Raw genomic sequence first — 12,292 nt, 5'->3', positions numbered from 1 at the left:
CCTGTACAGCTGTGCACTAGCATCATCCAGTAGGCCCTACTACACTGAGTATTTAAGTATAGCACGTCTGGGCAAGAGATATCTTCTCTATGAGTCTACGTCTAGTCTTTGAACAGCAAAAAGGAATCTGTGCCTTTGTCTCGCGTATTTGAACACCTTTACTCTGTAAGTCCAAGTTTGTACGTCTAGAACTAGACCTCTAACTGTTACGTGTAATAATATTTTAGGGTTATATTCCAGATCCTGCACTGATCCTGATCCTGGTAGAGTCTACTTTCTAGTTCTAAACTACAATTACTACACTTGATGCCGATTAATGACTACTGAGTAGACTCTACTGTATTATGTGTTCAACTGTGATTGAAAGGTTGTAAATTTAGATAGAGAACAAAACTTGCATAAATAACTGTTAATCAGCTGTTTACTTTGTAGTGTTTGTGTGTTACTGTTCATTGTTATTGTATTGTTAATGCCAATGGATGGTATGAAGTGAGGATGGTTATGCATCACCGCGATTGTGGTTAAATTAATTTACCTCTGAAACAAAGCAAAGCCTAAGGAAGGGATCCATACAGCAGGAGTGCTAACATTGTAACAACTGTCACAGCTAACGTGCCCGACAGTGTAAATTTTTGTAACATTTATGTTAATTGAATACAGTCCTCTTATCTAGCACTGTACTGTGAACTGTGGTAGAAAGTATGTAACACTGATGTTATAAAACTGTAAAAGTTCATAGATGCCATGGTCTTATTATTTTAATGAAGAAGTTGAAGGTTTGTTGCGTCTTGATCGACCAGATGCTTTATTGTGATGCTAAGGATTGCTAGCTGTGGTACCGGTAATTAAATTTACAGACATCATATTCATAACCATAAATGTTGTAGCTTTTACAGGCTAGGCCAGGTTGACCTAATTATGTCATTATTTCCAGCATTTCAGAATTACTTTAGATCTTTAGAATTTACTCCATATTGCTAAAGAAATATTAGACCATTAAGACTAATTGGTAGGAACCATGGCATGGTGGACATACTGTCCCTGTACAGTAAAAATTATTTTCTGGTATAAAGAACATTTAAGCAAGTTCTACTTCCTTGTATTCTCTATTAAGTCTAGTCTAGACTGGGCCCTAGACTGATTTACTATAGCAATAGGATATGGCGTGAATATGATCTAGGCCCTATCTACAATTTGTACCCATACAATTACAATGTAGATCCTCTACATGGTCTCTGCCTTCCTTGTGTTGGGATCCTCTTCCTGGTGATCCTTATTTTTCATTCCTACTTCTGACGAGACAATTTCCTGTTTCAGATTTCAGATTTCCAGTTAGAGGTTGCTTACTCTACCCATTCTTTCCCTGTATGCTCAAGCCGACCTCAGAATTATCACCAGGACCAAGTTGTCTGCTCTGCTGGCCGTTTTAGATAAAACTTACATACTTTTTGTTTTGGTCCTAAACCAGTGTAAAAAGGAAGAATTGAATTTACTTGTTTGTAAACTCTGATGCCAGGTTTGTTCTCTGGATTGTTAAAGGTCATATCAGAGTCAGTCATGTGGTAGATAAAGATTAAGTACTGCAGAGACATGGGTCTGCTCCATTTCAATTGATATCATTCACGAAACGGATTAGCTGAAATGGCTGTTTATATACACAAGCAGGTGGATGCGTCCCATTCAGCGCTCTGATCTAGAACAGAACTCCATCAAAGAATGTGTCTCTTTCCCAAATACATTTCTAGAGCATGGAATAGTCACTTACAGAACCTGATCCGGTACTGTCTGTATACACCATAGGGGACTGTATTTCAATAATTGGAAGTTATGATTTAAAACAATTTTGCAAGTGGTTGAATTTCCTTTCAAGAACCACATTGACAGAATTAGAAATAACACAACAATTGTATCCATTTTCAGGAGAGAGGTTAGTGATTTTCCACCTTGGAGACTGATAATATAGAATATTCGTACCATGGGGCAATATTGACCTCGCGTCTCACATTTCACCCAGACCCATCAACTCAAAGCAGTTTTTGTTCAGAGGTGGTGCTCTCACCACATCTAATAAGCATAGACCAATGCTGTATGTAACAGCAAGCAAAACTGCACTATAGTAATACTGTATATTTTACCCGAGCACATAATCTCAATTATGTACCAGGTACCGTACATTGGAGGTCACCATTCATGTAGGCTGATACTTTACAAAGGTCACCTTGTGTGTAGAATTTGATGTTGATTGCCTACATCGGAAGATCAGTCTGTATTTTAATGGTTGTTCCTGTGATAACAACCTCCTATTTCCTCCTTGAAACTTTTTCATCAAAAATTTAATGTCCCTACAGTATGTTTATGATGCCATGATATTGCTATAAATCATAACCATAATTTCTTGCATTCTTTGTCTACGATGTATACGATGAATAGTATGATGTCTACGATGTATACAGCACCAATAAATGACAGCATAAGAGCCCATGATGTGAATGTAATGCTCTGTGCAGATGATATTCAAATGTACATAATGTTTAAGAACACCGAGCATGAAGAGTCGTTGGAAAGATTAAACGCCTGTATAGCTGATGATAGAGCTTGGGCAATGAGGAACAAGCAGTCTCTGAATGATGCCAAAATGGAAGTGATCCATTTCACATCAAAGTTTTGTTCTTATTCCAACCCACTGAATGTCTGTGTTGGTGATGGTCAAATCAATCCTATGCCTCATGCTAGAAATTTGGGGGTTGTCTTTGATCAGCATATCAGTATGAAGGAACTTACAAAAACTATAAAACTAAAAACAGATGCATCAGTCGAGTCAGAGGTTTCTTCACAAATAAAGCTACACTCACTCTGGTTCATGCATTTGTCACCAGCCGGATAGACTCCTGCAACAGCATGTTGTATTGCCTTCCTTCTACCGACATCCATCGCATTCAGATGCTGCAGCAAATCGCAGCCAGGCTTGTCACAGGAACTCCTCGTCAACAAAGTATAACCCATACCCTCAAAAAAATTACACTGGCTACCTGTCGACAAGCGCATAATGTTCAAAAACTTTGCTGACCTACAAGACACAACATAAGTTCTTCCCCAACATATCTGGCAGATTTGCTCAAGCAGTATCACCCTCCTCGCAACCTTTGCTCAAGCACCCAAGCGCTTCTTCACACACCCAGAACCAACACGTCATATTACGAGGGCAGATGTTATGCAGTTGCTGGACCCAGGGGGCCTAAATTGGGACCTAAATTGTAAACTTTCATGTTTTTCTTGGAAACACCATGACAAATTTTCACCAAACTTGGCAGGTAGCATCCCTAGGGGGATAGAATCTCAATTCCATCAAATGGACACCATGCCCCACCTGCCCCCCTCCCCCTCCCCCCTCCCCCCTACCCCCCCCCCCCATAAGATTAATTACATATTTTTTTCTAGAACCAGAAGTGATTGAGCTGAGGTGATACAATTAGTCAGATTCACTATATTGAAGACTGTTATTTCAAGTTTGTTTATGGGAGAATCAGGGGTGCCCCCCTCCCCCTTGGGGACCCAAGGAGGTGGTGTGGGATGGGTCCAAGTGGTGATGTAAATTGTGCATGTTCATAATCATTGAAAACCCCTTAATGAATATTTACCAAACTTGACAGTTGGCATGCCAGGGGGTTAAGATCTCAATTTTTTCAACAGGGCACCATGCTCCCCTTTGGGGACCCGAGGGGACCTAATTATCCCCCCCCCCCCCACATTTATGTAATATTGACTGGCCCTGAGGGAGATACCAGATAATATTGCCCAAACTGAAAGAATATTGCCCTCGTCTTCGACTCGGGCAATATTCTTTCAGTGCGGGCAATATTTATCTGGTATCTCCCGAAGGAAAGGCCAGTCAATATGATAATTATTACCTATACCCTAGGTAAATTCTAAAGGAAAATATGAATACGGCTATAAACTATAGATCAAGCCACATTTGATCACCAACATGTCAAATAGCTGCATCCAACTGACAGGATGGTTGAAACAAGCGAACAGGCGAACTGTAATTAAACATCCGAAAGTATTTACAGGCGAACTTGAAACATCTGTATTATCTGCATCTTTACTGAGCAAGATGCTGTCGAATTCATCGTCTTGAAGAGACGCAAATCTTGACACACTGGAAGCCGCCATGTTGTACGTTCGATCACTTTGATGCAGCACACGTTCGTATACACACGGCCCAGTGCACATTTAATAGTACTGACCACTATGAGAGCTTAACGTATACATGCGATCGTCTGCTCAGTCATTGACATTGCACTGTTTTGCACACATTGTTCTGTGCACGGTGTGTGTAACCGAGGAGGTACTAGGCGAGTACAATACCTCCTTGGCGTATCGACACGCAGCAACGTCCTTGAATGTCTTCTCTTTGTGGTCGACCGGAATGTTTACATGTAAAGTGAATGGCGAGACCCGGAAGGAGGGTGATACGCACTAATATCGCCCGCTGACCTCCATGACCCTGCAAAATACCAACTGCAATTGCCTCGCAAAACTACCTCGTATAGGTAATAATAAGGGATATGTACCATTCCTCTCTACAACCAGAAGTGATAAAGCAAAGTTACTTTGAGTTGGCAGGTAGCATTCCTAGGGGGATAAGATCTCAAAGTGTTTAGATGGGCACCATGCTTTCCTTGGGGGCCCCAGGGGGTCCAAACCTCCTAAGTTAATGAATATTCAAGGATATTTTTCTCTAAAATCAAAAGTGAGTAGAGCTTTAAGTCTTTCTTTTTTTTCAAAACTGCACAATCCAACATTCTATAAAGTACAGTGTACTTGGCAGGTATGTGATGGAATGATGCAAATGGACACCATGCCCCCAGCTCTCAAAGCTACCCCCACTACAAGTTTCCAATGTTCTCAGGTAAGAGTCTGCAAGAATGCATGGAAGGTTAACTTGCGATACTTAGGTGAGCACAAGACCCCCAGGTCTCTTGTTAATTATTGTATTATGTTGATTGTTATATTTGTTAGTCAATTGTTTGAATGTTGTATCTGAATTTTACAGCACATAGAGAAGCATGTGCTTATTATGCGCTTTATAAATATATTATTATTATTATTATTATTATTATCATTACCCTCAGGACTCCCATGCCTCCTATCGAAGCAACAAGCAGAGGAGACAGTGCAGCGGATCATTGCTGTGTTTGTTGACTGGATTATCTGCAAAGGGAGAGTTCTTCCAGTCTGGCAGACATGACATATTGTGACTGAAACTGTTGCCCTGCATTTCTAACCCATTTGGGAGCTACTGGCATAATCCAGTAAGGGAGTCAAGGCTGCAGTGGGACATTGACTCTGTTAACACCTATGTAGATGAACATCTGCCATATATTTATCTACATTTTGTAAGATAGATTTCATCAAAGGCCATATAACATCATGGACGCCAACTCCAACCCAAAGTTGCCGGGATTGCCAGCCTTGCCCAAGAGTTTGAGTGGACTTCTGAATGCCAACAGTGGGATATGGCGAGAGACGAGCAGAATCTTGGCCCACCAGACCGACATCCAAGATCACCTGGCAGCCGGCTTCTCACCCAGTCACGTGAAGAAGAGCGGAGGAAGGAAGAAGAGAAAACGAATAGAGATTCCACGGGGAAATCTGGATGCTGCCCTGGCATTGCTGCGGAAGGAAATGGTAAGGAGGATTTCAGTGTTTAGCAGAAGCTTTGGATTTGAGTGACAGTGGTTTGGCCTGTGTAATCAGGTTTGGTGCCAAAGTTTAAGTTGGTTATTTTCTCTGTTAAAAAAAGAATAATAAAAAAGATAATGAATCAATAAGAATTCTGTTATAAAATGCTGTCCCAGATACATGAACAGCAGCACATGGTTGAAACAGGTGCATGTATATCAGCCTACGCCAAGATTGGCACTAATGAATGATGGTCATTTGCATTTATTTCGTTACTGTATCTAGATTGATTCCTGTGTACTGTGTTTTCATGCAGATACATTTGTGAGTTATGATTTCCAGTTGTTGTGATTGAAGGTTATGATGACACATCCTTGCCCCACCAATTGCCACCATCATGCATTGCTTGCTTTGCACACGTGCCAAGTAGACTTAGAAATCCGCAGCTCATGGACCAAAGGATTTAAATGTTTAATTCCCTGCTAAGTTTCTTTTTTTTTTTAGTTTCGGGAATGAAATGGCAAGGTGGAACATTGTGGTTTTCATGGGAGTGGATATTGTCAAAATTACCATATACGAGTGGAACATCTTATCCTATCAAACTGACTAATCATGATGTTGAATGCACACTGATTGTGTTGTAGAATGTCTGTGCCCCCCATAAAACTGCCTATGAGATAGACATATCAGGGGCCGCGAAACCAGGGGGGGGGGGGCTCCCCCCCCACACACACACACTCACACTTTTGGTTCGTGAAAAAAAAAAAGGGGGAAAAAACACGGGAAAGAAATCAGGGAAAAAAATCACAACACCCATGAATTTGAATTTCCGAAGATTCCGCCCTTACATAAAGTTCCCGTCTAAGCACCGTTGTAGCAAAAAAAGTTGGGGGCGATGGGGGCGGTCGCCCCCTTAAGATTCTGAATAATTCTTAGTGCACAAGACTTATCACTTACATTCCAAAAAATCAATAGTTCCTTCATGTACAAGGGGAATATCCCCTTTAATCAACTCTTTCCTTTCTCAGTTCCCGCGATCAATTTTTGTCTCGCCCACCGGAGGTGAAGGCGAGACTAAGGGATCCAAATGGCGTCCGTCCGTCGTCCGTCCGTCGTCCGTCCGTCGTCCGTCGTCCGTCCGTCGTCCGTCGTCCGTCCGTCGTCCGTCACAAATGTTAAAGTTTACCTGCAAGACTCTCTTATGATGCATAACTTGGCAACTGTTACAGAATTGGCAGCCACACTTGGGTTATAGAAGCACTAGGGGTATCTTCATGTTATGGTGTTGTCGGAGGTCATGTGATGATGTCAAAGGTCATTTGAGGTCATATATTAAAGAGTATGTGCAAGACTCTCTTTTCTATGTTAAAGTTTACCTGCAAGACTCTCTTTTGACAAATAACTTCACATAAGTTGCTTGGATTACAACCTAACTTGGGTCATAGATGCACTGGGGGTACCTTCATGTTATGGTGCCGTTGGAGGTCACAGGATAAGGTCAAAGGTCATTTGAGGTCATACGTTAAAGTTTACTTGCAAGACTCTCTTATCACACGTAACTCGTCACATGTTGCTACAATGGCAATCAATCTTAGGTGATGGATGCAGTGGGGGTACCTTCATGTTATGGTGCCGTAAGAGGTCACATGATCAGGTCAAAGGTCATTTGAGGTCATACGTTAAAGTTTACTTGTAAGACTCTCTTATCACATGTAACTCAGCACATGTTGCTACAGTGGCGATCAAACCTGGGTGATGGTAGATGTCTCTTGGGAAGTTGAGGATAACCACAAGGTTAAAGGTTACAGACAGGGGTCAACAAACTTTTAGGGCCCAATGTTAATTTTTAGGGCACATTTCGTTTATGGCTCATACCTTTTGATCCCTTTGTCCATTTGTGACCAAACTTGGATGGAAGATGTCCCTTGGGGAGGTGAAGGTCGTCACGAGCTCAAAGGTCACAGACAGGGGTCAACAAACTTTTAGGACCCAATGTTATGTTCTTAGGGCGCGTTTTGATTGTGGCTCATAACTTTTGATCCCTATGTCCGTCTGTGACCAACTTGGACGGTAGATGTCCCTTGGGGAGTTAAAGGTCATAACAAGGTCAAAGGTCACAGAAAGGGGTCAACAAATTTTTAGGACCCAATGTTAAGTTTTTATGGCGCGTTTCGATTATGGCTCATTACTTTTGATCCCTTTGTGCATTTGTGACCAAACTTGGATGGTAAATGTCCCTTAGGGTGTTGAAGGTCACCACAAGGTCAAAGGTCATAAGCAGGTCAATTAACTTCTGGGAGTTATAAAAAATATTAATTCCTTGTGCGCGAATGGGCGAGACACAATTTGGCGATTGCCTTGTTTCCTTGATAACTTCCCAAATGTTCCATCAAATACGCGTATATGAGATATCTCAATTTCATCTTTAAAAAGGCGAAAGCTTCCTCGTATTGGAAGGGTGGAGATAGCACTCTCAAACGCTTTCTCCCTGATCGCACCCCCCCCCCCCCCCCCCCCGCCCTGTGCATACAAGTAGACTATGGCTACACTGTGAGTTTTCCAAATATATTATATGCCACAAAATGTGTGCACCAAAACGTTTGACTGCAATCAGAAAATACAGAATCTCCCTCATGTAGAAGGGAGAATGGGGCTTATCTCCTCCCACATCATCATGCTATGTCTCCTTCCACAGACTTGCACTTCTCTGATTGACAAATATGCAAACAGAAATGTGCGCCAGATTGTTGAATTTCAGTTCTAAAAATGAAAAAAGCTCACTCGAATGTGGGAGGGGTACCTTGCCACCCTCCCATTGAATGGTCCCCTCCTCTATGGATGTAGTACACTTTGGGGAATGACAATATCCGAATTTCCCACAAAAAGTGTGCTTCAGATTGCTTTGGATGCAAAAGCTCCATCGAGCTAGAGGGGGCACCCCCACACCCTCCCCCTCTACCTCATTAGACTTTGTACATACACACACATGATGCACACACCGAGTAAGAGCTAAATGCCGTGATTTTGCTATTAACACTTCCGTGGAAAAAACAAAAACCAGTTATTTTCCATTATTTTTTTTTTGGGGGGGGGGGAGCTAGAAAAAAGTTTGCACCAGTTCGCTGAATTTCAGGTCTGAAAAATGTAAAATCACCTTCGAGTTGGAGGAGAAATAGCCCTTTATATAAATGTACACCCTCGTGTGCATGCCTTGTACTGTTTGATCGCTTAACAGACAGCGTTCATGAAATTAATTGTAAGAATTATTCATACAAGAAGTTTATTCAAATGGTACCACTTTATAGGCAAATTGTTCAATGATAATCCACATCAAAATGTCCTGCTACCTTAAACAAGTGGGGCCGTTTCAAGTTGATAAAACACGCAAAAACATGCATCAAATTGCACCATTTACAACATCAAAATGCAAAAAGTTCTCACCGTGGGAGGGGGGATACCCCCCTCCCACACCCTCCCCCTCTCGCTCGCTCCGCTCGCTCGGGCTCGGCCACTTTGCTCCCTGGCACAGTAACCGCCCCCAAGACCATATCATGGAGCTACTAGTAGCTCCATCATCATATCCTGGCTACGCCGGTGCGTCTAAGCGGGGGGACACGGCCCCTGCCTATCAAATTCAGCCTGTGTCAAGAATTTGCTTTGAATATTATTTTAGATGTCAAAAATGCTTTTGGTTTTCAAATGCATAATTTGCAAATGTGGTTCTCTATGGCCTAATCCCGAATCTTGTGATTAATTGGCGATCTCAGTTGTTCTCAGTTTTTATTATTCATTTTGAAGCTGTTATTAGTTTATCTTTATGTATGCATAACTTCAGTAAAAAGTAATGGTGTAAAGAAGAGATAACCTAGAAAGTAATAAATCAAATCATGCACTGTTTTCTTCTGCATTCCATTTGATGCAGCTCATCTGCTTAAAGAAAGTCATCCTGTAATACCTTTGAAGTCACTTGTCAATTTTTGACAAATATTTGCAGTAAGCAATGAGAGATATTTTTCACTTTGTTGAAATTGCGTATTGGTCAGATGTTGCATGAGACTGACCCATATATTGACATTGGGTATAATTACCAATTTGCAATGTGTAATTATCAACTAATATATATTTTATGCCTTGTGGAAAATAGTTATATGTCATCACAGAATGAAGTGTATCTCTTTCTTTATAACAAGCTTACAATCTCATTGTCTTTTCTTGGTCACACTGCAGGTCTACTGCTGACTAAATTTTTCACCAGTCTTTCGCAGTCTCCTTAAAATAATGTAACGCGCATATCTGTCACTTGCAGGTCGGCTTACGCCAATTGGACATGTCATTACTGAGTGAACTGTGGTCGCTACATGAGTCCATACAGGAGTACAAATCAGACATGGAGAAAGTGGTGGACAGCTCTCTAGACTTGGACCCAGACGACTCGCAGATTAGCCAGCTGTCCACTCTGGATGAGGATGCTGAGGAGGAGGAGGAGGAGGAGGAGTGACAGATGGTGGATGTGTCATGAAGGCCATCCTGCCTTGCCCATCACAGCAGCAGTTTTCAAAAGTTTCTCAGCGTTCACACTTCATAGTGGTGATGCACTTGAAGCAGTTGTGAGCATTATTGTTTTCTCTTTGTTATATCATGCACAAGTTGTAATTAGACAAGAATTGAGAGGAATATTATATGCATGACAATAGTAGTTTTATGCTTTTTCTTGTCAATATGCCAATTTAGTTAGAGGCTTGAGTAACACAGGACAGCAATTCTTTTCTTCTAGTTCATTTTTTTTCACAAGAGTATGCCATGCAGTAGTGTAGTAATCACATTCTTTTGAGAAATATATGCAAAGTGACCTTGAGAAAAAATATTCTGCACTTAAAAAAGTGAGGCTTTTCTATTTGAAGCACGAGCGTGATCTGTGTAGAGCAGGAAATATGAAAATTATGCATGACAGGAAACACAAGGATGGGGTGTATTGTTTACCCAGTAAACAAAAATTTCATTTGTGGCAGACTTCTCTCAATCTAATTTTCTTTTGCACAGGAGTGTGTGTAGGTATTTTACTTGTGTTTAGTAGACTGCTGCTAGGCCGAACACAGTAAGGTTATGCATTGCTTTTTCAAAATATAGTACTACCGAGATGATATGTTATGAAGGAATGTTATTTGCAATTTTGACTATTTGATGTGCCTTGACAAATGATTTTGAAAGTTTATATGATGCGTAACTGGCAATCTGTGAATACTTTGACTTAGAAATGTAGCACTTTCTTCCTTTGTGTAGGTACTTGCATCCAGGTGAATTATTTCAATAGTTTTGTATTTTAAACAAAGTAACTAACATGCAAATGGCATACCTCACAATTAAAACTGCATCATATCAATGTGATGTTTGAAAGCACAATCCTCCCATTCTTCATGCAGGTGTTTAAAATATCAAACATGGCCATGTCCAAATTGCTTTTGAATAAGTAAGCAGAGGTATGGATGCTGTTGGCATATTACAATTATGTTAATGTCAGGCAAGAATATACTCGTAAACTGGTCCTCTTCAGTGAATTTTGTGTACAAAATGAAAACAATGTCCATTGTACTTCATTTTTACTGTGATTTTGCAGTATATCATATAATCCTCTGTATCCTTTTTATAAGTGTGATATTTTTTCAACTCCAAAGACTGTTTCTTGCCCAGATTATGTGATAGCAATAAGTTAAGTACTGATTTGAGATTGACACATAACTGTAGATATTTGATGTAAGAAGCCCTTTCTTACCAACCTTGGCCCAGTAGAAATAAGGTAGAGACAGTAAAACAAACTTATGTGCCAGCAATATTAGAGTATGAATGAAATAACTTGCAAAGTCGCAAGAAGGTTACTCTGCCTAGCATTGTTGAGCGAGTGTTGGCCAGTAAATGAGTTCTGTTGATGTACCTGTAAAGGTGGGTTGTCTTAGACTCAAACAAAATGCCAAATGTTACAGGCAATTTATGATTGATTATACCCAGCTGAGAGAAGGACAATCAGTATTAGTAATATAATTCTGGATATTCACAGTACAACCAACTTTCCTTGCCAGTGATAGTTGCATTGCAAATGTTATACACATGTTATGGGTGTGTGCATTTGTGTGTTTGTGTGTGACTAGGTCTCTTTTTCATGTGAACAGACATAGAGCGTGTTTATACAGAGAAGCAAAATACGCGCTCATGCCGGCTCATGCCGGCTCATGCCGGCTCATGCAAGAGGACCTCTCAAATTTTGCTCTGTATAAACACGGCGTATGCTGGCATACGCCGCCAAATGCAGGCTCGTGCGAGAGGTTCCGTCCGCCACCTTTTGAGGTGGCCGATGTGAGAGGAGCCTCGCGTATTTTGCTGTGTGTTTATACAGACGACCGAAATTCGAGAGGTAAACGGAATGCGCGTATTTTAATATCTGTCATGATCGAACCACGTCTTCTCCTTCTTACTGAAAAACTGGATTTCAATTGATCATTTGGCCGGGTGGTTGTCAAGAGGAATGTTACAAGAATGACCTTCAAGCTTGGTGGTCCTGATGACTTTGCCGGTGCCATCTTGATTTTTTTTTTTCCATTTTTTCCCATCATGC

The 12,292-nt window shown here is 41.0% G+C and overlaps 1 protein-coding gene across 1 annotated transcript; it reads left to right on the top strand.

The window, feature by feature from the left end:
- The first annotated feature begins 5,433 nt into the window (after positions 1 to 5,433).
- LOC139744142 (leucine repeat adapter protein 25-like) lies at positions 5,434 to 10,327 on the top strand. Its single transcript, XM_071654596.1, has 2 exons — positions 5,434 to 5,691; positions 9,992 to 10,327. Exons 1-2 carry the CDS (start codon positions 5,434 to 5,436, stop codon positions 10,181 to 10,183), a joined length of 450 nt encoding a protein of 149 aa, XP_071510697.1. The 3' UTR covers positions 10,184 to 10,327.
- Positions 10,328 to 12,292: the final 1,965 nt, after the last annotated feature.

Source organism: Diadema antillarum, unplaced genomic scaffold, assembly GCF_040938485.1.
Source record: "Diadema antillarum isolate AM-2024a unplaced genomic scaffold, OU_Dant_1.0 seq00001140_RagTag, whole genome shotgun sequence".
In the NCBI taxonomy this organism is placed as follows: domain Eukaryota; kingdom Metazoa; phylum Echinodermata; class Echinoidea; order Diadematoida; family Diadematidae; genus Diadema; species Diadema antillarum.
This window is presented reverse-complemented; position numbering and strand designations above follow the sequence as displayed.